Genomic DNA, 27192 nt, shown 5'->3' with positions numbered 1-27192 from the left:
GGCAGGCGTATTCCCACTAAAAGATCGCTTCAATTTATTATCTCTTCGGTTCCTCATCCGGTGTAAGGTTCTGAACCCATTGGTGATCGGAAATTATGAGCTGCTGATCGAGATAAATTTTCACTCTGGATTCATGAGTTCATATCATGAATTCATATCCATGCAGTTGTTCCTCCTTCATATATTCCCAATTGTGTTTGTTTTTCTGACTACATCAATTACTCTGTGCATTTTGATCTGTCCACGAAACAGAATACCCATGGTATTTCAGATTATCTTCGATCGGGCATCATTCCAACGATCTTCGGTGCGAAGTATGGGAGTGTTCAACGAATTTTTTAGCATCTCCCACAGTCTTCAGTATACTTGCTCAGTGTATAATGATGAATTGGTAGCGATACACTGGGCGCTGGACAGCGTCGCCTCACGACCTGTTGAAAACTATTACATTGTTACGGATAGTCTGAGCTCTGTCGAAGCTGTCTGTTCAGTGAGGCCGGAAAAACACTTGCCGTACTTTCTTGAGAAGATACGAGAAATTGTGAGTGCTTTATTCAGACGCTGTTAACTCTCTTCGGGCCCGAGGGAAACAGCCCAATGTGCCGGTGCGGGATGTGTTGGCTCGGTTAGACCTTGATTATCGATCTCCGTGGTTAACCATCAGTATAAAAAACGATCTACCAGGGTTGACGATGATTTAAATTCTATAAGAACTTTGGCAGGGACAAATTGTTTAAAGCTTAATGCATTAAAATCAAAAGCTCTTCTTATTACGCGTGGTAATAATGTTACCCATTTGACTATCGGAGATTTCGCAATTCAGTTTGTAGATAGTGCTACTAGTCTGGGTTTCATTATCCAACATAATTTCCAGTGGGATAAATTCATATTGGGCCAATGTGGCAAGATATACGGAACTCTACGATGTTCCCAATTGAAAGAATCTTTCTGGAACCAAGAAACAAAAGCTTCATTCTACCATATTTCGTGACATGACCTCCCTTCCAAGGGGCGGGACAGCCTTATCGCTCTCGGTCTTCCTCTCTAGCTTCTGCTGCACTTTACGGTTACTCTGCACTCTCGAATGATCAGAACCAGGCCTCCTTTCGACGCCCTAGTCATTTTCTTGAAGAGAAAAGATATTTCAAATGCCCGATCTGCTATTTCCGGTGGACACGAAGTGCCTCAGTATGTCCAACTACTTCGCGCTCTGGATAGAATTCAAAGTATCTAACGTAGTTGTTTCTCAGTTTTCGCTAAGGCTGATGCAAATCAACTGATTGTCAATGCATTTCGTGACTCTTTCTCCTGCTTTCAGTGAGCACACAGACTCCCTTAGAGGCGAATGAACTGCAAAGTTTAAAGCCTCTTAAAAACAAAGAAAGAAGAACACAGACTCTAGATAGATTAAGAATCGCACTTAATGCTTATGTTCGGTTTGTATTCAATCTTGATCTTCTGGATAGTATTTCGCATTTGCAGAACAAACCTTTAGGTTATTCTTTCCATAACTTTATGAAAGCTCGCTATTGCCTAATACTTCATAAAATCATTACAACGAATTGGTCCGAATATATACATAAAGAGCTGATACCTTTTGAGAAGTAACGGGCAAATTTCGGATGGCGATAAAAAAAACTAAAAAAGGTAATACAATGGATTAAATTTTCCTTGAATGCGGATTTATAAGGCCTTCTAAAACAATTATTTGACGCCCCCCAGGGAAGCCTTACGGTAGTTGACCGCGGCCATGATCGATGAGAAGATATTTGTCAGAATGTTCTTCAGATCTTTCGTGACCTTGGCGACTAGCTGCTTCTCTGTTTAAAGGTCCATCTCCAGTGATTTGTTGTCAGCCGCTCTTTCTGGGTGCGGCTCAGGCACGGCCGGCCTGGACTGACGCTTCCGCATAAATGTACTTGTTCATAGTTTGGCCGGTTGCTCCGACCTCCCTTCCAAGGGGCGGGACGATAAGGCTACTTTGCTCTCGGTCTTCTTCTCTAGCTTCTGCTGCACTTTACGGTTACTCTGCACTCTCGGATGACCAGAACCAGGCTTCCTTTCGACGCCCTAGTCATTTTCTTGAAGAGAAAAGATATTTGAAATGCCCAATCTGCTATATCCGATGGACACGAAGTGCCTCAGTATGTCCAACTTCTTCGCGCTCTGGAAATCAATTTTCAAAGTATCTAACGTAGTTGATTCACAGTTTTCGCTAAGGCAGATGCAAATCAACTGATCGTCAATGCATTTTTGTAGAAGGTCCAATAAACGTAGGATTTAAGGAAAATTTGGTTCTTTGGATTATATTTGAACCGACCGTCTTCGGCACTGGCTTGATACCAAATCATGGACCTTTCGGAGGAAAAATTGAACGCGCCCGGCGCGGTAGAAATTCTGAGTACTAATCCCCCGAGCTTGACTGCCTCGAATGCTTTTATTATTCGTCATGTTTACAATTCTTGTTTTCTTATTTACTAATACAAAATTTGGCGCGCGCTTCCTCGTGCTGACTCTGCACGCGATTGTGTAAAGAGCAACACAATTAAACTAGGGCAAATTTAGCATACGCGGAAACAAAAATTAACAACAGGGCCGTTCATCTCCAAGGTGGATGTACTTTTGTAAATTGACAACAACGCGCGTGTTAAAATGAAATATGGAAAAATGGAGCGAAGCATTCTCCAAGCGTCTCTATAATGATGTCTGAAGCGATTAGGGCCGCTTCATATTTTGTATTTTTTTTTTATCGGCATCCGAAATTTGTTCATTTTTTAATGCATGCGTTAATAGAGAAGAGAAATATGTTTTACCGGTGCATTCTTTTGCTTTTAATGCCAAAACTATATTTGTGAGAGATATTAGTCGCTGGAATTCCTTACCAAGCAATCAAAAATCATTTTTTAACATTTAAAAAGCAATGCAAAGAGTACAAAAGAACATTTTTGAAATTTAGTTGGTACAAATAAACAAATAAACAAATAAACAAATAAACAAATAAACAAATAAACAAATAAACAAATAAACAAATAAACAAATAAACAAATAAAGAAATTAAAATAAACAAACAAAGAAATAAACAAATGTACAAATAAACAAACAAACGAATAATAGACGAAGCGTAGAAGTTCATTGCTCACGAGAGCAACAATTTTATTCAACTAAGATATGAAATCATTTCGAATGTGTGTTAAATGTTGAAAAAGTACAATTTGTCCTCAAAGAAGTTATACATCGCATTTCAGCAATATAAAAGGAATACCCTCAACTATTTCGCTGCTGGCTGCAGTCAGCTACTGGGCTGGCCACATTTGGCGATTTTATTTCCGCTTATATAGTAATGCTTCGAAATTCGGACGCATATCATAGCATGAAAAAGTTCCTATAGAACCTTCATCTAAGTTAAGAATCACAGAATTCCACAAAACCATCTTATATTTATTCAAAATTTGAAATTTCTTTCATCGTGTCGTGATTTCAAATCCGGACACTTTGTTAATCATGCTTTGAAATCCGGACACGTGTTTTTTTGCAATTCTTCGAGAGAACAAAAGTTTTGTTGGCGCTCTCAATTAGTCCTACGTTGTGTTTTTCTTTTACAACTCACTCCGTAGCAGCAGAAGCAGCAGACGAGACAGGTAAGTTCCAGGCTTCTCCTTTTCAGGTCCTTCAGCAGCAGCAGCAACGGCGAACAGCAAAGGAAGCAAGCAGCAGCGTACTAACGGCGATTCCAGCGAAGTCCAGGTAAGTCACTTTTTATTTCTCTTCATAAATCCCTTCACATGAAACACAATTTTATTTTCTATTTCTATTCAACTATAACTATATATTCGAATTTCTACTACTGATCTGCTCTGCATACGAAATGGAACTGAGTCGGCTTAGCTGATTCGTTACTGAATCTCATGATCATTATCGGCTGCCGGGTTGCCAGAAAACAGAATTCAAATCTCGTCTAAAAACGCGATCGCTAGCACAAGCTATGACGTGTTCTCAAAATTTCCCTATGTTAAGTATCAGAATCAACAAGCTTTTTGATTAATTCAATTATTTATTGTATTTTCACAAGATCACAAGATCATCAATAATTGTATTCTACTAGTCAAGCACTTTAATTTGATACCCATATTGATAAGGTTTGGAAAAAAATATATATGGCGCCATTTTGTGGTGGCGGCCATTTTGAATTTGCATTTTTCATCAATAATTGTATTCTACTAATCAAGCTCTTTCATTTGATACCCATATTGATAAGGTTTGGAAAAAAATATATATGGCGCCATTTTGTGGTGGCGGCCATTTTGAATTTGCATTTTTCATCAATAATTGTATTCTACTAATCAAGCTCTTTCATTTGATACCCATATTGATATGGTTTGGAAAAAATAGATATATGGCGCCATTTTGGATTTGAATTTCTCATAAATAACTGTGTTCTACTTTCAGTTCGATTGACACCCATATTAATGGGGTTTAGAGAAAATATGAAATCCGCCATTTTGGATTTTCAAGATCATGAAATACGCAGTTTTACAATGACTGCAGAGATAAAGGTGTGTTACAAGTTTCAGATCAATCGGTCAACAGGAAGGGGGTTAAATTTCTATTAATGTGGGACAGCGCTACAGACAAAGTTACAAAGTTACCCACGTACATACAAACCGGTCATTTAATCGACCCCGTATTGTATACCGAAGAGTTTTGCGATTTCCCGGATCGAAAATCTCTGCTCCACACTCCATGCTCCATACTAAGGATTCTTACATACCTTTATGCAACACCTTCAATGAGAAATTTAATCGTCAACTTTTAACCGTCCGGATTTAAAATCATTTTCTAATTGTGCTTTTGACGTGGGACTACGTCTAACCGGAATATATGGAGGGTAAAATGAAAACCTAAACACAGAACATGCAGGAAAAAATGAAAGATTTCGAATGCTTATAGCTCGAACATTTCGTACTGGATAGGAGAGATGTTTGCATCACTTGATAGGGAATATTTCTACGCATCTATCGCAACTAACAAAATGTTGTTTTTCATTAGATAAACAATTGAATAACTGTAAAATATTAGGCGTTATCTAAACGCCCTAACTGCATCGTTTTGATTGGCCCGATTTATGGTTTCTCTAACACAGCCATCAAAACCAAGCAACCTTGGGGAAATCGGCATTGCAAATACATGAAAGTAGGGGGACTTTTGTTCTCATCGAAAAATGTTCCCTAACACAGACTTTAAAACCAAGCAGCGAAATCGGCATTGCAAACACACGAAAGAGCCTAAAGGCGAGTGAACTGAAAAGTTTAAACCCTCTTAAAGCCAAAAAGAAAGAAGAAGAAGAACACACGAAAGTAGAGGGAGCTTTTGTTCCCACCGAAATGTGTTCCCTAATAGAGATTTCTAAACCAAGGTGCCTGGAGAAATCGGTAATTCAAATTCATGCAAGTCGGGGGTATTTTTGTTCCGACTGGAATGTGTTTCCCTAACACAGACTTCAAATCCATGGAGCGTGGGGAAATCGGCATTGCGAATTCATACTAATCGGGGGTATTTTTGTTCCGATTGAAATGTGTTTCCCTAACATAGACTTCAAAACCGAGGTTTCTGGGGAAATCGGCTCTGCAAATAAATGCAAACTGCGAGTATTTTTGTCCTCGCTTGCCTTTGTGCAGAGTGGAATATGTCTGTCCTAACATGATCTTCTAAACTTAGGAACCTGGGAAAATCGTGCAGACACTAGAAGCGAATGAACTTCCCAGTTTCAAGCAAATTCGAGATTCGAGAAGTATGTACACTTTTGGGATGTAAACTTCAGTGGGAAATGTAAAATAAAATAATCGTTTGATAATTTTTTTTTGTCTTTATTGGAAAGATTTTCAGCCTTAGGCTGGTTCATCAAACGTTTGATAATTCTTCCGTACATATATTTTGTTCTAGTCATCAACCCAAACGTAAAAGGTCCGTCATTAAATTTACTTGTAACGAAGAATAATCAATCACAATAAATGAATTGACTTTACACGGCATTTGTTCATTTTTTGACGTAGGACTACGTCTAACCGGAATATATAGGGGGTGAAATGGAAATCTAGGCACTGAACAAGTAGGAAAAAATGCAAGATTTGGAACGCTTATAACTCGAGCACTTCTCAATAGATCGCAAAGGTTTTTGCATCAATTGATAGGAAATATATCTACGCATCTATCCTAACGAAATTTTCTTAAGATAAATAACTGAATAATTGTGAAATATCAAGCATTGTCAAAATGCACTATATGCCCATTTTTGATTGGTCCATTTTGTGCTCCTCAAATCGTACCGACCAAAACGGGCAACCAGAGCAGCAGCGAAATAGAATGAAGCACGATTGGAAAGGAAAAAGAAAAAAATGAACGAAACATTGGTCGCAGTCTCACACATGCGTAATTCTTGAGCCAGCCAGTCAGCTTAAAAATCCCCGCTCCACTGCCGTAACGATCATTCTCATTCTCATTCTCGTACACCACATCGGTTCGCATCACAACACATCAACAAACCAATCCAAGCAGTCATGTCTGGACATGGTAAAGGAGGAAAAGTGAAGGGAAAGGCGAAGTGATCGAGTTAGCTGGCAAAGCTGCTCGCGACGATAAGAAAACCCGCATTCGGAACAGAACACATTCGGTTCGGTGAACATCAAGACAACAGGCAGTTGCAGCGAGTGGCGAATGGCAAACGCAATCGCAAAACGGCAGCAGGTAGCAGAAGAAGAAAGTTTGTTCTTTATACAATCTGCTTTGGTGGCAAATCCAGAACAAGGCGGCATCGAGGGCGTTCGAAATGTTTTTTTTTCAAAGTCACGAGTACTAAGTTTTCTAAATTGGAACCTTTCCATAAAACACGGCGCTTATCAGGGCCATCAAACCTTTCAAAAAGAGTTTACGAAATACAGTTCAATGCTTTCTAAAATAATATCCAAAATAATAATAAAACACAAATTGATTTTTTCATAATTTGTTTGCCAGGATATGATGAGTATGTGAATTTGGAAGTTGTTCTGAGCTTATTGATTGTTGGGGACTTTCCTGATTATTCAATTTTCACCAATTCTTAAATTGTTTCCAGATTGAAAGTACAGTAATTTACAATTAGTTCGACATTTAGCTAATTGGACGGACCTGTAATACGACATATTTAGTTGAACATTTTTGTAAACATAGAGTTCGGGGTCCAAATTATGATCCCACATTAAAAGTCGACACTGTACCACTGTCATCGCAAATGTTCAATTACAGGTTAAAATCGCCTCCAATACGACACTGAGTGGTGCTTCGGCACGTCGCATTAAATGTAATTTACTGTACAACATGTCACAAGCTGGATGGGAGGAAATTTTCCAACTGTGAAAGCTGTGGCGAGTGGCAAACGCAATCGCTAAACAGAAAGGTTTAGCCGAACAAGATGGGGATATCGAGTGATAACAAAACAATAAACTCTTTAGATTGAAGATAATTTTGTGATCCTGAAAAGGACCCTTTTTAGACTGCATGTGAATCCAACGAGCGAACAAATCGTAATGAATGTATTTTTTTGCCATCGCTGCCTTTTAACGCTCATTCGTTCGTCTCGTTGGACTCGACCCTTTGACTGAGTCTGCCGATTTGTCTCTATCCTGTGAGCGTGTACCGCTAAAGTACATAACGCGCGCTGATGACCACCTATGCATTCCCTATCACATCCATCATTTTGATTGTACGATATGTGCATACGCCAAAAGATGCCCCCCGTTGAACATTTAATAAGTACAAAGCCTCCAGGAAAAAATCAAGAATCAACTATGAGATAGTGAGAAAAAATTGAGAAAGTTTGTATAAAAAAAGCAAAAACACAACACCAAAGGTTCTTTTCAGAACCCCCAACATGTTCATAAAGAGTAAACAGAAAACTAATCCATTATTCAGGTAGATAGGTAGGTATTCACGTAGGAGAAGAAAATAAAACAATATATTTAAAATATATATTTAGCAAAAGCTGTCCCCTTTGTATAGTCCTACGTCACTCCGGTTATGTCCCCGACATTACCCACCCGTCTTTTTCACTCACAGAGCAAATATATTGAACTCAATTGAATTTGGAAACTGTTTCATTCAATCAAGAATTTAATCAATACAAACGAATAATTGCTAAGCTAAGGTAGTTCCACGTCAACATTGCGGTTATATCATAGATATAACCCACTCATTTTTTTTTTATTCCGGACATGGGTTCGTGAAATTCACATTGATTTTTGATTTTTGACATTTTTTGTTAACAGTTAGGTACTATGTTTGACACTTAACTAAATTGATACAATAGTAACTATCCGTCACATTAATTCAACATGCAAAAAATGTCATGGTTTTGGCATGATATTGAATGAAATGAAAAAGTGTCCGGATTAAAAAGCGTCCGGATTCAGAAGCATCACGTTTCTTTTTCTTTCTTTGTTTTTAAGAGGCTTTAAACTTTGCAGTTCATTCGCCTCCAAGAAGCATCACTGTATACGGGAAAAATCTCTTAGGAATGGAATAAACAGAAGTATCAAAGATCACTTTTCGGGTTTTATTTACCTTTCCCACTTTTGACCCATCACCATTCTCATTAACACTTTATCAACTAGCTAGCTTAAGCATAATTTCAATAAATTTATCATTCTTCGAGACAAATGGCATAATCGTAACACGATATGTAACGAAAAATTAATTTGTACTGGAAGCAAATGGGTGCGAACCCAAGCCGGTACCTAGTGGATGGCGATCGATGAAGTGTTAATATGAAATTGAAACTGTGACTATTCAAATTATTTTATGTCGCTCTTACTCACCCTGTCCGTTTTACTCACACTTCCTCTATTACTCTTTTAAAAGTGGGCCACATATTGTTGAGAATGGCTCTCAGTGCGCGTTTCGGTCAAAAATTAATAATTGTGGCACCCATTACATTTGGAACAAAAACTAGCATAACATGTCGAGGTGAAATTGTGCGTACATATGAAGAATGAATTTGTTGAAGGCAGCTATAAATTCTTTTCAAGTAGTGGAGCATCAGCGTTGCTCCGCGAACTTTTCAGCCAGCCTAATACATTTGTAATTGAGTTCTTACAAAATCATCATTCATTGTTATCGCCCTCCTGACCTAGAAATGCCTCGATATGAGCCACCCATTCAAAACATTGTCCCGAATTCTAAATACAACGTTCTAAAAGTCATCCCCAACTAATTACAACTCATTTTTTGTTTTGCTTGTTTATTTTCCAGCGGTCCAGCGGAAATTCCTTGCGGTAACCGGTGTATTTCCGGGCAGGCTGCGCTCAAAGCTTCGACCCTTCGAAAACATTACTATCCCGAGGGAGAATGGGGTTGGGTGATTGTCTTTGTCGGCATGTTGAGCATAATCCTGAACCACGGTGTGCAGCTTTCTGGACCGCTGTACCTTTTGCCTGCTGGAGAACGATTCAAGCAGAGCGCCGTGAACAGTACAGGTAAGTGCACTCTGTAAATTTGATATCTAGCAGCAAAATCTTAAAGAAGCAAATAAACTAGTGCAGTTTCGTGAGATAGTTCTCGTAAAAAAAATCACCCGAAATGTTATCCACTGGTAGCAAACATAATCGTCCCGAGTGTCAGCGTTATTTTCTCCCGCCAGATTTAGGTCGCATTAATCCTGACGTATTTCATCTATTCGTCTTCTCCTCAGAGGCGACGGCTGCAGCACCAACTCTCCATTTCTATAAAGCACTACAAACTTTTATTTACTCTACCTTATAAAAATGTCACTTTGGCAAATTCTGTGCTTTCTCGGTATTCGGTCTGCTTTTGGCGTTGGCGGAAAATGCATCATCGCAATCCTCTGCGTAATAGCGAATTCGTTTTTGTTCAGTTTCAACCCTAGTGCCGCACTAACTGCTGTCAAAACGTTTTTTTTATTCACTCAGTTTCGCACTCAGTGTCGCACTAGTTCGCCCCGAAAGCTGTTAGTTTCGCACTGAGATGTTTCACGGGTCGGCACTCGGGTTCACCAATACAACTATACTGAACTGTCAAGTTCCGAGTATTGTTTTGGAAAATCTGAAAATAAAGACTATGAAAATGGAAAACCTGCTGCTTTTGCTTTTGTATTTTTGGAATCGTAATCCAATTCGGATTCTGATTTTGAAGAGTATATTCGAGTAGACAGCATTAAGCTACGTGAATCATTGGGAGGCGGAAATAATGATGGATATTCAGGTGGAATAAACCTGCTTTCAAAATCATGATCTAATGATGATTTTATATTATAATAGTAATTATTTGTGGATCAAACAGGAAATGCATTGACAAATGGTTAAGTGAGTGTTAGAACTACATGTGTTAGAGAATCAAACAATATGAAGTAAAAATTTTCATTCAAACTTTTATATTTTTACACTGCACTTGGTCCTTCTGATCTGATAGAGAATAATTTACCTCCCAAGCACGAATATCGTCACCAGATGTCGACACTGTACATTTGTCGTAGCAAATATAAACAAATCAAACTATATAACACACACCAACAAACCACCGCATTCGTGAAACTGAAAACGTTTTTTTATTACAGAGTCAGTTTGGCACTGACTCAGTTTTAAAAACGAATTCGCTATAAGATAAATTCTTTTTCTCCGGCACTCGTTTAACAGTGTAGTTCTAGTAGAATGAAAGTTATACTGTTTCAGCTTCAAGTATCAAAGGGTTAGAAGTACATTCCACAATTCGATTAAATAAAACTGTAAGCAAACTCTTGTTATACCGGTTATAAATAATTAATTTATGAAAATTACTATATGAAAATCATGTAACTGATTGAATTAACCGTTTTACGAAATCTAGAAAAACTCGAATAGAAGAGGTTTTTTGTCAATGGTCGTTCACGATACTGAGAACCATAACCCATTATTCGAACGTATCGATCGTATGGAACGTATAAGCCAACTGGGATTTAGTGAGATGTGTACCTTTCCTCGCGTTCTCCAGTATGTCTATCCTAACACATCTTCAAGGTCGCTCCGAAATGAATACATACATGTACAACTAATCCAAACGACACACATTTGCATACATTTTCCAGCGCAAACCCGAATTCATCCCACCCCCGGTCCGTCCCACCCAATTCTGTTGCCTTCGTTAGCCTAGTTCATTCACAATCCGAGTTCGTTCTGGATTCAATTCTGTTTTAATGATCGCACGCATTAGCATTCCTCCGACAGCATCGGAATCCAATCACGACATTTACGATTGGGACACAGTCGTTGCGAATATTTTATGGGTGACAGGAGTTAAAGCAGAAATCCCCTCGACAGGGATAACCCCCTCGCATTTCAGAAAAAAATTGTGAATATCAAGTTCATCTCTTACTGCTGCTGCTGCCGGAAAATTGGAGCAGAACTCATCATCCCAAATTGTTACCTTTCACGTCCTTGGCCCAGTGGAAAATCCGAACCGAAACAGAACTATACCGAGGCTAGGCTGGAGCATATGGGCGTTTGTTCGTTCGTCATTTTTTTTTTGCTGGATTGAGCGCGATTGTACCCCTCGTTCAGTTTGGAGCTTCTGAATAAAAAAAAAGTATATTTATGGCTATGCAGAAAACAGAACACCGACTAAATTGGTTCTGGGAGATAGTGAAACCAGGGAGTAAAATGCCGACACTTCGGTTTGTGGGGTCAATCGTACGCATGATAAATCATGCTTATGACGTTTAGAATGTGTGCTATGAATTCAAAACAGGGAATATAAGCGAAGTGAAGTGTAAGGCCACCTTTTTTTTCTTTATTTTTAAGTTTTTTAGCCTCCTGGTCTGATTTGTCTCAGTTAGAGAAAAAAAGTCACATGAGGGTTGTGTCCGAGACACGACCGCATAGTTGACGTAGGATTCCGTTAGACTATCTGTTGGTTTTGTATATGTTTGAAGAATTACATCGTTAAACTCTTTGATAATGATATGGTGGCCCTGAAAAGGCCCGTTTTGTTTGGTTGTTGGGTATTGTATGTTAACTCCACCAGTGTTTATCGAGTGATGATGGCAGAAGGATGGTAAACAGTCGTTGGATGGTGCGTATCAGATAAAAGATACCGAAGTGGAACGATATATGATGAAAACCGTCCTCTGTGATCCTAGACGAGATGCCTCCTGTGATATGTATGTATGAAATAAAGAAAAAACAAACTCACCAATGTAACATAAGACAATTACCAATACCGAACACAATTATAATTTTTCCTCATCAGTAAAAACATGTTACTTTAATATAGAGAAAACATATTTGAAATGGAAAAGGTATTCTTTTTTTATAATTTTTACTTTCTGAGTGTTTATTCAACCCAATTCAATTTTAATCGGACTAACAACACCCAATACTATACATAGAGGATATGGGAAATCACTTTTTCGAATATTTCTTCACTTTTCCAATTTTTCTCGCCGTAAAAAACAGACAGCTTAAACTAAACGACCCGTTCTCGAGCGGGAACACACCTTGGTTTTTAATTTTAGGAAATTAAAATAAATCGTTTCATATATCAAGTCATTCTTAGCACAACTGCTACCATATACAATTTTACACTTACACTTGTGCTAAATTTTTCACAATAAACGATCGGTCATTGATATGAAATTTCATGGAGCAACCCCCGACTTGCATATATTTGCAATGCCGATTTCCCCGAGCACCTTGGTTTTGATGTCTCTGTTAGGGGAACACATTTCAATAGGAACAAAAGCTCCCCCTACTTTAATGTATTTGCAATACCGATTTCCCCCAGGCAGCTTGGTTTTGATGTCTCTGTTAGGGACTCGCCGCATGTGTCGTCAATTTCGACCAGTCAGAAGTGGGTATTTCCGTTAGGATAGGGGATGAGATTATTTTCTTCAATATAAAAAATTGTTATGGAGTACCGAAATCGATTGACGCAAAAATGTCATCAATCCATCATTAAATGACTGAGCAATAAGCGTTTGAAATTGGACAATTTTCACGATGTAATCGATTTTCGATTTTCAATTTGTACCCCAATATGTTCCCGAAAGACGTAATCCAACGTCAAAAAATCTTATATGAAAATTGCTCATGAAAAAAAATTTGTTTGAATGAAACATCAGGCAATATATATAAAAATTTATATAATTGTTTTGAACAATCAAAAATCAAAATCAAAAAAATAAATACATTCAAATTTTATCAATTCAAAACTGCCTCCGGGCAGATTAATCTGCCTCCCTAAATGAATATTGCTCATGGCGTCGCTTGGTGCCGCCGAAAGCAGACTCGTTTGCTGAGGAGTGAAATAAGCGACAATGAAAATGTCTTTCTAAAGGTAGGTCGAGAAAGAGTATGAACTAGTTTTCTTCGCAAGGTCCCTTCTCAGGGCTAGAGACGAATGAACGTAAAGTTTAAAGTCTCTATAATTCAAAAGAAGAAAAATATTGCTACCAGATGTCGCGAACTTCGACATTTTTTGCTACTATGGTGCTACTCGCCCGTGTAGTTGGCGCAAAGGCACCGCAAAAATATTATTTTATAGAACTCCTTCATGCATTTGTCTGATACGGGCTGTGTATCGTTCGTTCTTGTTTTTGAAGGGACTTTAACCCAAAGGTCATTCGTCCCTAACGGACTGTGTATGACTGGAGCGTTCCGTTATATACATGCATGCATATGTCATTCGCTTCTTTTGCCAAATCTAGTAAAAGGTGGTTGATGAAACGTATGTTTTTGACGTGATACGTTCCATGTTAGTTGTTAGTAGAAAATGTAAAAATAAACAGTATTTTTGATCGGTTTTATATAGTTTTTGTGGTAAGTGGAAAACAGTAAAATAAACTCTTTTGTTTCAAAACAAATTGATAGTCCTGAGAAGGACTGGAATGGTTTAATGGGTCGTACGGAATCTGCTGCGTTTCAGTCGGATGTAGCAGTTTATTTTTGGGAGCGGTAGCTTTTACGGATTCGCTGATGCTTTCCTTGACTTTGGCGCCATCGGCTTCTGTGCGTCGATTTGCGAGGGTTTGATTGACACCACCACGACGAGCTAAACGACGGATAGCGGGTGTGATACGATGCGATGCAATGGCACTTCGCTCCTCTGCCTCCTTTGCCGCATCCAATTGGTGATGTGAAGAGGAGCGCACCAGCAATGCACACTAGATTTAATTCGATGCTCTCTGCTGCTTCCTCTTCTTTGCTCCCTTTGCCGCACCGCATCCATCGCCGTCCAGCTCGTCCAGCAACGATGTTGTCCAGTCGGTGTCCACACAAAGAATGTGATGGAGAAATCCAAAAATGCTACCGTCCTTTTATATCAGTTGGTATGTGAGAAATAGGCGCCCCCCACTCGCTCGCCATGCAAATATTTGACTTATCGGGGAACGCAAGAAGCGAAGCAGGCGAAAAAGAAATGACGTCAATTTCGACCAATCAGTACCGTTTGGATAGGGGTTGAGATTTTTCAATTGTTCGATAGTTAATTACATGATATATATTATTTTATTCAAGGTGAAAAATTGTTATAGAGTGCCGCAATGTTTTGATGTAAAAATCTCATCAATCCGTCATGAAATGACTGAGCAATAAGCGTTTGAAATTGGACATTTTTCACGATGCGATCGATATTCGTTTTTCAATTTGTACCCCAATATGTTCCCGAAAGACGTAATCCTACGTCAAAACGCCAACATTTAGGGAACAACTGTGTCAATATGGTGAAAACAGTATCAGATTAGCCCTGTTCTGGAATGGTCAATTAAATATTAAGTTGGGGAAAAAGTAATCCATTATTTTCTCGATAGCTGGCTGCAGTGTTCTAGTGCAATACACTAAATTTAGATCACTACTGTCTAGTTATTGACCAGAAATGTCCAGTATTGGCCAATAGGAGAGGTGTTGTGTTCCATTAGGACAACACATATCTATAGTGACTCGAAAGAGGTTCCGGGAGCTTGATTGGAATGTTTTAATACATCCACCATATAAAGGGTGTGTCACATCAAATTGCATCACGGAAAAAACGCTGTAGAAATTTAATTTTTAGGAATTATATCTTCAGCTTTCGCTTATAATCAGATAAGAGTGTATAGATCACGTTGGCCATGCTTCACTGTCAATTTTTCGTAAATTTGGAAAAATGTCGTCGAACGAAAAAGAGCGTCGTGAATTAATCCTGTGCACTCATTTCGAGAATCCGGAGTTGTCACATCGGGACATCGGTAAGATGCTGGGAATCGTCCAATCCACGGTCAGCAGAGTACTAAAACGATACTTCGAGAACCTAACCATCGACCGGAAGGTGAAGAGCGGCAAAAATGGATGCTCCGTCAGTGAAAAAGATCACAAGCGCGTAGTTAAGCAGTTTAGACGTGATCCGAGAAGTTCGGTCCGGGATTTCGCCAATAAGCTGAATTTGTCAAGTTCATTCGTCCAGCGGACCAAGCAGCGGGAGGGCCTGCGTACATACAAGGTTCAGAAGGCTCCTAACCGCGACGAAAGGCAAAACATGGTGGGGAAGACGCGAGCCCGGAAGCTGTACACCGAAATGCCGCATTGGAACCATTCCATAAAACACGGCGCTTATCAGGGCCATTAAACCTTTCAAAAAAGATTTTACGAAATACAGTTCAATGCTTTCTAAAACAATATCCAGAATAATAATAAAACACACCCCATTGATTTTTTCATAATTTGATTGCCAGGATATGATGAGTATGAGAATTTGGCAGTTGTGCTGAGCTTATTGATGGTTGGGGACTTTCCTGATTATTCAATTTTCACCAATTCTTAAATTGTTTCTAGATTGAAAGTACAGTAATTTACATTTAGCTCGACATTTTGCTAATTTGACGGACCTGTAATGCGACATATTTAGTTGAACATTTTTGTAAACATAGAGTTCGGGGTCCAAATTATGACCCCACATTGAAAGTCGACACTGTACCACTGTCATCGCAAATGTTCAATTACAGGTTAAAATCGCCTCCAATACGACACTGAGTGGTGCTTCGGCACGTCGCGTTAAATGTAATTTACTGTACAATATGTCACAAGCTGGATGGAAAGAAATTTTCCAACTGTGAAAGCTGTGGCGAGTGGCAAACGCAATCGCTAAACAGAAAAGTTTAGCTGAACAAGATGGGGATTTCGAGAGATAACAAAACAATAAACTCTTTAGATTAAAGATAATTTTGTAATCCTGAAAAGGACCCTTTTTAGCCTGCATGTGAATTCAACGAGCGAACAAATCGCAATGAATGTATTTTTTTGCCATCGCTGCCTTTTAACGCTCATTCGTTCGTCTCGTTGGACTCGCCCCTTTGGCTGAGTCTGCCGATTTGTCTCTATCCTGTGAGCGTGTACCGCTAAAGTAAAAAACGCACGGATCCGCTGAAAAATATATCATTCTCTTTCAAACCGTAAATCAGTGTGGTTGTATGGCATCGTTTCACATAACATCGCATCAACGGATTGGTTTCGGAGCACCAGTATACCTAATAGCGGTTATAGAATTTCGGCCGGCGGAGTGCTCGAGTTGGCTTGCAATGCTGCTCACGACAATAAGAAAACCCGCCTACAGAACAGAGCACATTTGGTTCGGTGGCAACAACTAGTTTCAGCGAGTGGCAAACGCAATCGCAAAACGGCAGCAGGTAGAAAAAGGAAAAAGTTTGTTTATACAGACTGCTTTGGTGGCAAAACCAGCCACCGTAAAACACGGCGCTTTTCAGGGCCATTAAACCTTTTAAAAAAGAGTTATTAAAAGTTATTCACAATACCAATGCATTCTAAAGTGACATAATATGATATATAATATGAACTGATTTATTTTGTTTATGCTTGTTTTTGAACTTATTGGTGGTTGGGGTCTTTTAAGTTGATCATTCAGTTTTCACAAACCCATGCATGGTTCCCGAATTGAAAGTGAATTACAACACATTATATGCAGGATGGCATTCACGATTTTCTCGGTAGCAAGAACTGCTTTCTTTTGTTTATAACTGATGTTGAAAATTGACTGAGGTTACATCTGCATTGTATAGAAACATAACTAAGGAGCAACATGATGAGTGATGTATTTCCTGATGCTCTGTTCTTATTTTAAAGGACTTTAATCCTAAGGTCATCCGTCCCTGTATTCACTGTTGGTTTTTCAGAACGCTTATAGCTCATCTATTTCTCGACAGATCGTAAAGTTCGTCTCCATTTCATTTTTATTTACATTGTTTGCGGAGACTACAAATCTTACAATTCATTCGTTTCCGAAACCACAGTTTAAGGTACGGTAATGTGCTCAATAGTGAAATATATGATAGTAAATGAGCTGAGGACCACTATGCATTCCCTATCATAGCCATCATTTTGATTGTACGATATTTGCATACGCCAAAAGATGCCCGGCGTTGAACATTTAATAAGTACAAAGCCTTCAGAAAAAAAACAAGAATCAAGTTTGTAAAAAGAACGCAAAAACACAACGCCAAAGGTTCTTTTCAGAACCCCAACATGTTCATAAAGAGTAAACAGTAAACTAATCCATCAGGTAGATAGGTAGGTATTCACGTAGGAGAAGAAAATAAAACAATATATTTAAAATATATATTTAACAAAAGCTGTCCCCTTTGTATAGTCCTACGTCACTCCGGTTATGTCCCCGACATTACCCACTCGTCTTTTTTTACTTTTCATTACCTAACCTCTATAAACCTGTGTGGTGAGTGTCGGTGTCTAGTGTGTCCTCCGGTTGGATCTCGAACGTCGTACGCTGGCTAACTTGTCCGCTGCTTCTCTCGAGATACGAGATTCAGTTTCGTGGTTGAATTAATCCCAGAATAAACGGATCCTGTTCACCCACAGAGAGATACAGAGTTTGGCAAAGGTCCTTTTTGACGTGGGACTACGTCTAACCGGAATATATGGAGGGTAAAATGAAAACCTGAACACAGAACATGCAGGAAAAAATGGAAGATTTCGAATGCTTATAACTCGAACATATCTCACTGGATCGGAAAGATGTTTGCATCAATTGATAGGGAATATTTCTACGCATCTATCGCAACTAACAAAATGTTATTTTTCATTAGACAAACAATTGAATAACTGTAAAATATTAGGCGTTATCTAAACGCCCTAACTCCTTCGTTTTGATTGGCCCGATTTACGATTTCCCTAACACAGCCATCTAAACCAAGCAGCCTTGGGGAAATCGGCATTACAAATACATGAGTAGGGGGACTTTTGTTCTCAACGAAAAATGTTCCCTAACACAGACTTCAAACCCAAGCAGCGATGGAGAAATCGGCATTGCAAACACATGAAAGTAGGGGGAGCTTTTGTTCCCACCGAAATGTGTTCTGGAGGAAATCGGCATTTCAAATTCATGCAAGTCGGAGGTATTTTTGTTCCGACTGAAATGTGTTTCCCTAACACAGACTTCAAATCTAGGAGCTTGGGGAAATTGGCATTGCAGATACATGTAAATCGGGGGTAGTTTTGTTCCGATTGAAATGTGTTTCCCTAACACAGACTTCAAAACCAATGTTTCTGGGGAAATCGGCTCTGTACATTTGTCCTCACTTGCCTTCTGCAGACTGGAATATGTCTGTCCTAACACGACCTTCTAAACTTAGGAACCAGGGAAAATCGTGCAGACACTAGAAGCGAATGAACTTTCCAGTTTCAAGCAAATTCGCGATTTGAGAAGTACGTACACTTGAGAGATGTAAAATTCAGAGGGAAATGTAAAATAAAATAATCGTTTGATAGTTCTTCCGTACATATATTTTGTCCTAGGCACCATACCAAACGTAAAAGGTATGACATTAAATTTACTTGTAACGAAGAGCATAATCTATCACAATGCATGATTGACCTTACATGGCAATATACAATCTTTTTACTCACAAAGCATTGAATTCAATTGAATTTGGAAACTGTTTCATTCAATCAAGAATTTAAACGAATGATTGCTAACCTAAGGTAGTCCCACGTCAACCTTGCGGTTGTATCATAGATATAACCCACCCATTTTTTTTTTTTGTATAAAGGTAATCGATAAATACCTGATTTTTTTACAAAAATCTACCACTTTTCACACTATGTTATTAATTTAATTATATAGTTTCAATTAACTTCTCTTTTTTTTAATTTTCCGTGTATCGATTTTGTGTCTGCTGAGTAGTCGCTTTGGCCAATAAATGAACCCTTCTTTTAACGATCATTTCATTTGCCTTTACACTCTCTTCAGCTCCTCTCTGTCTTTCTTTTATTCATTATTGTTCATTCTGTATCTCTATCTCTACTTCCGTGGCACTCTCTCCATTCTCTTTTTCCAGCTTTTAAGTGTGACTGTACTTGTGACTTAATCTAGTCCCTAACACTGGGTAAGTATTTTATGGCATACTTTTTTTTTACACACTAAATGTCTTATAGTTAAACTCTACAAACGGAAATCGTCGACGAAACAAACGGTGACAGTCTAAGGTTAGCAAGTATATGTATGTCGAAACCCCGAGATAGTTTTCCAGCAAACCACACTTGATCACCCACGATTTCGGATCGCGAATAATTATTCAACCGCCACGTTAAATTCAATAAACTTTATTAAAAGATTTGATTAAACGGGATGAAGGACCGGTCCCTCGCACATCCAAATGAGTACTAATCCAATAATCTTTCAGAGGTATTGTTGGAATGTGCGAGAGTTGTTCTTCAGCAATTAGGGATGTTCAAATTAAATCTGACATTCGGCCAGACTGGCCGTCGTCCGGCCCGGATGACGCTGGATCAGCAGCTAATTCTTGCTTGTCGACGTCACCAACCGCCGTGTCAACTTCGTCGTCGAAATCTTCATCTTCGTCGCCTGGGATGAACCGCTTCATAAACTCTGCACACGTTGCTGTTCTGTTCGGTCCGTCGTGGGTCCCAGCTTTCTCAACGTCGTAGCGATCATTGCGCTTCTGCTTCGTTACTCGATATGGACCCATAAACTTTTTTGCAATTTTGAGATGACTTCCAAATTGCGTACGATTGATTGCTACTAAATCGCCAACCTCGTAGACATTTGGCACCCTGCGTTTCCGATCGAACTGCTTTTTCATCCGCTGCTGTGCCTCCAAAATCTTCGCTCTTGCATCTACACGTTCTTCTGCCCTTGCTCCGTGGAATGACTCGGCCCGTTCCTGCATTATTGTTTCAGCCAAACGTACATCTTCTGGAGACCTCATAACTGTTCCAAAGAGTTGTTCAAATGGACTACGATCGATGCTTCGTTGGTACGTATTGTTGATGTAACGCTGCAAAGGATCAATGTACCGGTACCAATTTTCGGGATTCTCAATCGACAACTTCGTCAGCGCAGGTACGATGTTTCCGTGGATCCTCTCCACCTGTCCATTCCCTCTAGGAATACCAGTCATTGTTAGCAGGTGCTCAATTCCTTCTGCTTCGCAATATTTCTGGAACGCTGTTGACGTAAATGCTGCTCCTCGGTCGGAAATTATTCTCGCTGGGTTCCCAAAGGTAGCTTTCCGGATCTCCATCTTCTGCAGGACTTCTTCCGCAGTTGTTGATTTTACTGGATAAATCCATACAATTTTTGTGGATGCATCCACAACCGTGAAAATACAGCGATACTGCTTTTTGGAAGCTTTTACTGCTTTTTTTAGAAGCGATACAGCTTTTTCTAGGAATTGGATGAAGAAGCCCTTCCTTCTTACCAGACTTTCGTGTTGCTAAAATGCAAGGGATACAACTTTTGGAAATTCTCTCCAGCTTGGCTTCAGGATTGTCAATCCAGTTCTTCACAGCTGCTATTTTGTCCTTCGTTGGTCTTATCTCCGCTTCTTCAATTTCGTATCCCAGGTATTCGATCTTCCGTTTCAGGAACTGGCCGTTTTGCCATTTGTTTTTTAGCCCGTGACGTTCCGCTACTTCAACCACCATTTTGATTTTTTCCAACGCTTCCTTCTCGTTCTTCGCTGGAATCAGTGAATCGTCGATGTAAACTATCACGACCTTCTTCTCGATCAACTCTCGAAAGATGTTGTTTATGTACCGTTGGAACACGGTCGGTGATGTACTCAATCCAAACGGCGAATGATGACCTTGTTAAGACGCCTATAATCAACGCATACCCTTCTGGTGCCGTCCTTTTCATGTGCCAGAACAATTGGACTGCTAAATTCAGAAGAGCTTGGTTGGATAACCCCTTCCTCCAAGAACTTGGAAATCTCCTTCTAAACGATCTCCTTTTCCAACGGCGCTAATCGTCGAGGTAGCTGCTGAATTGGTGTCTCATTCTTCATGAATATTTTCAATTTCACGTCCGTTTTATTTGGTTTCCGTGGTTTGTACCCGGATATGAGTGTTCTAACTGCATCTCAAATATCGGCGTTACAAATGTGGTTCACTGGGTCTTCCAGTGGCTCATCTATGACTCCGATGCTGTACTCAAAATTCACAACTTTTGGGATAAACTTTGCGCTCTGACATCTGGCCAGAGCCGCTGGACTGTTTGCTGTCCTTGATATTTTGGTACACTCTAAGCTTCTCCTCGTCGATCGTCTTTGCGTCTTTGTCGGCTCCGCTGTCGTTGATCCCATTCACGACATAGCTTCAGCATCCAAGTTCGCTTTTGCGCCAAGCTCCTTCATGACCAGATAATATTCAAAAACACTTTCTACTGCACTTTTCGTCCGATTCCATAACTTCTCGTGTACAGTGGCACTATTTTCATGCCGGTCGAATTCATCAATCAAAACCCCTTTCAGTGCTGCCCAACTCGTGACATGACCGCTTCCGCTTCGCAACCACATACTTCCGTAACTCAGTCAGTCCTAAGGAATCCGCCATTTCAGCGAAATCCGCAATCCATTTGCGTATCGGGTAATAGTCCGTTCCAGAAAACTTATTGAATGCAGATTCAACTTCAGACACCGTCAATCTTGCCATCTCTGCAGCATCTGCATCATTCACTTCGCCACCACGATGAGGTGTACTGGACCCTTGCGGTGTATGTGCGCGCATGTCGTTGATTACACTGTTTAGTCTATCATTCTCCGTTCTAAGGACGTTCATTTCAAGCCGCATATCGTTCAACTGATGGGAAATGTTCGCTAGGGTCATGTTGGAAAAATTCAATTGATTGACCAGTCGTGCGTACGTGAAATTCGGATCGATTAGGTTTTCTTGCGGTGGCGGTACAGGGGGAGGAGGAGGCTGAGGGTTGTTGAAACTGAAAGGATGCATGTTGGTTGGTAGTAGTGACTTGAAACCGACATAAGCAGAAACGATTGCTGTAGAAATCATACGTTGTTCACAGATAATAGTTGGTCCAAACTTTGCTTTTGTGTGAGTCGACTGATACCGACTGATAATAGACTCTTTGTCTTCGTCGGAAACACGTTGTCGTCCGTTTCGCATTATAGTAGATTGTAACTTACAAACTGTAATAGTTTACTAGCTACACCACTATTACTCTAATTATAGTCACTAATGTTAATCACTCGAACTAGCTAGTAGTTTCGATTATAATACAGGTTCTTTTCTCGTTCAAAGTAACCATCAAGATTTTTCAGGCACACGGCCTCACGATGGGTCATGTGGTTTGTGGTTCCCGGACGAGCCCCCAATTTTTGTCGAAACCCCGAGATAGTTTTCCAGCAAACCACACTTGACCACCCACGATTTCGGATTGCGAAAAATTATTCAACCGCCACGTTAAATTCAATAAACTTTATTAAAAGATTTGTTTAAGGGGGTATTCTAGTGTAGAGACACGAATTTCGGACGTTTTTTCGAACTCCGTAAAAATAAAACAAAGAATATTTTTACTATCCATTATATCATTATTCGTTTATCTATCTTTCAACAATAAAACAAAAATAGGACGGAAAAAAAATATTCATAATTAGTTACATGCTGGTGAAGTGAGGGTGTTCAAAAAAAAGTTGTGCCATGGCGTACACGATTCCAGTCCTTCTGGTTATCTGAAACAAAAAAATCGAACAGATTCTGAATCAGTAAAGATGTCGCTATGGCATGAACCTCGAACAAGTCAAAAACATGGGTTTTAACAAAATGGCGGCCGTTTGAAAACAAAAATGCTGTTTAAAACGTTTTTTTTTGCGTTTACCGATTTTTTAAAAAATAGTAAAATTAAAAAGTTATAATTTTTTATTGGTTCATGCGATAGAGAGCAGATTATTTTCATATAAATTTGACATAAATCGGTTCAGTAGAACTTGAGATATCGTGTACGCCAGTTAGAAAAAAACTAGTTCCGAGAGAAACGCGTTTGAAGTTCATTGTGATGGCTGTAACAGGTTAGATACCACATCACTAAGATGGCTCTAACTAGGTAAATAATAGGATTTTCGATAAGTCCTTTCTAGAGTATATTCTTGAATGCCTAAACTACAGAAATATGGTAAAAAAAAATTTCGATTTTTTCAGATTTCTAGACTAGAATACCCCCTTAAACGGGATGAAGGACCGGTCCGTCGCACATCCAAATGAGCACTAATCCAATAATCTTTCAAAGGTATTGTTGGAATGTGCGAGAGTTGTTCTTCAGCAATTAGGGATGCTCAAATTAAATCTGACATGTATAAGCATCGTCAAAAAAATGAGTAATTTATAGCTTTTGGCTACAAATGAATATTCAGCCATTACAAGCCAAACCAATATAATGGTTCTCAGATTTTCGTGGAAAGTAGTAGTTTTGTTCCTTATCGCAAAATCTTCTTCTTCTTCTTCTTCAATGGCATTCCTAGACGGAATAGACGTTCCTAGAGGAACTTCGCCGTCTCAACGTAGTATTACTTGCGTCATTTTTATTTGTACTTAGTTGAGATTTCTATGCCAAATAACACGCCTTGAATGCATTCTGAGTGGCAAGCTCTAGAATACGCGTGATCACAGTGCAAGTCGGAGGAAATTTCTTTGACGAAAAATTCCCCCGACCAAAACGGGAATCGAACCCGAACACCCGGCATGTTAGTTATGACGCTAACCACTCGGCCAAGGGAGCATTATCGCAAAATATTAGACCCGTATTTTTTTTATTTTTTCGGGTCAAATATTTTTCGATAAGGAACAAAACCACCAATTTTTACGAAAAACTAAGAATCACAATGTTGGATTGGCATGGAATGGCTAAATAATGATTTTGCGTAACATGCATTTGAAATTCCTTATTGTTTCATTACATTTTTCATAGAGTGACCCCCTACATAGAAATAAAAGTCGTAGTCCTATGTCTAAACTTTAGTTCTTTTCGAAAAGTAGTCTAATTTTTTTTTTTGGAAATTTCAAGTATACAAAGTTGCTTAAATGACCAATCTTATCTCACTCACAGCGTGCCACAGCAATCTGAGATGGTGCTGCCAATGACCAGTCGAGTAGACATGTAATTCGTCTAATACCTCTTTAATAAATTTCTTCAGTAAATGGGGCTTCTGCGAGGTTCACTGATATTAGGAACTTCTGAAATGCTATTTACAAGATAACAAAACACAATAAGGAAATGAAGCCTCCTGGGCAAAGATGGGAACCAAATTTTTGAAATAGCTAAAAAAATTCGAAAAAAAACCTAACAAAAACTTTTTCAAGATTTTTTTTTCTTTTTCTATTTTTGTTTTGTTTTTTTTTTTTGTACAGCTATAGAAAATATCAATAACAGGTAGAAATGGATTGATGGTGACCCTTGGATGCTAAAGTACTATATTCAGCTTGTTTTTGTAGTTAAATACAGTATGTTTACGAAATAATGCTATTTCTTTTCCGTCACTTTACATTTGCTTCCGGTCACTACTGGTAATTTTCAAACAACTGCTGAGCCATTTTATTCATTCTTTAGGTATCTATACGATTCATACAATCCATGATACTAATAATATCTACAGTGACTCCTAATAGATACCTAAATCTACAACAACTATTCGATACCTGACCGACCGATCAAGAGATTTTTGGCAGATGGCCATTGTTTGAGAGTCACCATAAATCCATTTCTAACTGTTGTTGATTTTTTCTATAAAATTGATTGATTTTGATAAAAAAGAAAATTTTCAAGACAAAAACTTGAAAACCTTTTTTCCCTAAATATGCACAAGTTGCGATGTATGGAAGAGTTGTAGGGCACATATTTATCTACAATTTATTTTTGTGACGGCGCCAGTGGTTGTGTGGTTAGCGTAACAGCCTCACAACCCGACCGGCGTGGTTTCAATCCCAGCTGGCGTAGTTGGGATTTTTTTCGAAACATATCTGGTTACATCTTCCTTCGGAAGGGAAGTAAAAAAAACTGTTGCCCCGGCACATTAGTTGTTGAGTCTGATAGGTAGGAACAGGTGGAGTCGCCTCCCTGATGCCGGTGATTGGCACTGAAGTGACGGAAATAGATCGACAAAAAAAAAAGCGAAGATAAAAAAATACATAATTTTTGAAAGCAAGAAATCCCCGCATAGTTTTTGTCTGTTCTACTTTTCAGTTTTGTTTTGTTCGATCCATTTTCTGAAAACAATCGCTCAATGATAGCTGAGAAATGCGGCAGAATCAAGAATGATGTAATAGTTTTTCTCAATTTGGGAAAAGCAAAATTAATGTCATATCTTTTGGTGATAAAATTTTACCCCAAAAGAAAGAAGCATTCTGGCGTTTGTTTACAGTGAAGTTAGTAAAATCTAAATATCGGACCCCCCCCCCCTAAATTTATTATCGAAATCCTGAATATCACCTCGATTGCAAATATTTGGAAGTCATAGGAGAAGGTGGTACACCCGTGGCCGAGTGGTTAGCGTCTCACATTATCATGCCGGGTGTTCGGGTTCGATTCCCGTTCTGGCCGGAGGATTTTTCGTCAAAGAAATTTCCTCCGACTTGCACTGTGGTCACGCGTATTCTAGAGCTTGCCCCTCGGAATACATTCAAGGCGTGTTATTTGGCTTAAGAAATCTCAACTAAGTATTAATGAATGACGCTAGTTAATGCATATGTTGAGACGGCAAAAGTTCCACAGGGAACGTTAACGCCATTCAAGAAGAAGGAGAAGGTGTAGATTTGACATATGCTTCCTTTCTATGACATTAGTTAGATCAATTATCATCATGATGATGGTCAAAGGATCGCGTTTTAGAATTTCATTGCAGAGTGTGATGGAAAACCTCATCGAATTGGTATTGAAATCGTTTACAACGTCGTATGAAATCTTACATTCTGACAAATGTTCATTAATCAACATTTCGATAGCAGTACAGGTAAACTTCGATATAACGTACATTTCACTTTCAAAATTGTACGTTGTATCGAATTGTACGTTATATCGAGGCATAACAAAGTACTCACTAACGTAGTCTATAATACATTGATGTATTGCTGTTTCAGTACAGTTAATGAATAACTTCAATCAGAAGACGAAGCCAGCTTTTCAAATGATGTTTCCCTTCGTACTGTTGATTAAAGCTTGTTTCATTTAGAATTCGGAATCACAAAACCAGCTGTATTTCGGGATTGATTGAAGGTACAAAACTTGTTTTAGCATAACATACAGATAATTCATTGTTCTATCAGAAAAAAATATTGAAAAAAAATTTCCTTTACACTTTGGAAATGTGTACGTTATATCGAGGTAAAATGTACGTTATATCGAGCGACGTTATATCGAGGGTACGTTATAACGAAGATACGTTATATCGAAGTTTCCCTGTACCTACATAAGCTATGGTCATGCTATCACCATCATCTCAGATCGCAGTGAAACGCTGTGAGTGTAAAGGCCATAGTAAAGCAGCTTTGCACATTTAAATCTTGATTTTAGTTATTTTTTCTAGCTTGTTAAGAAAAAGCCCAAAAATTGTCAGACCTAAAAAATTTAGGTCAGAGAACGAAATGTGGGAAACTGTTTAAGTTTCCATTAAAAACATCTTTACATCTGAACTTTTTTTTTAATTCGCACTGAAAAAAAATTAATTAATAATTCTTTTTTCTCGAAAATATTTTTTTTAATTCTGAAAAAAATATGAATGACTTGTGCAATAACCAATAAATCATCCATACATCGGAAAAAGGACACTTCTACAGAAAAAGAGTTTTTCTAACGTTTGGAACGCTATAAGAGACGAGTAGACGACTTCGACAAAAGGCCATATTTTAACATTATCCAAAGTTT

At 38.8% G+C, this 27192-nt stretch overlaps 1 protein-coding gene across 3 annotated transcripts in view; it reads left to right on the top strand.

Moving 5' to 3' along the window:
- Positions 1-27192, top strand: part of LOC129762280 (monocarboxylate transporter 12-like) — a 660562-nt gene that overhangs the window by 90574 nt on the left and 542796 nt on the right. For all 3 annotated transcript variants that reach the window (XM_055760403.1, XM_055760402.1, XM_055760404.1), the window contains one exon: positions 9280-9503. In XM_055760403.1, coding sequence (XP_055616378.1) covers positions 9280-9503 — 224 coding nt within the window. The remainder of the gene's footprint in view (positions 1-9279; positions 9504-27192) is intronic.

The sequence above is a fragment of the Toxorhynchites rutilus genome, chromosome 1 (genome assembly GCF_029784135.1).
Source record: "Toxorhynchites rutilus septentrionalis strain SRP chromosome 1, ASM2978413v1, whole genome shotgun sequence".
In the NCBI taxonomy this organism is placed as follows: Eukaryota; Metazoa; Arthropoda; class Insecta; order Diptera; family Culicidae; genus Toxorhynchites; species Toxorhynchites rutilus.
This window is presented reverse-complemented; position numbering and strand designations above follow the sequence as displayed.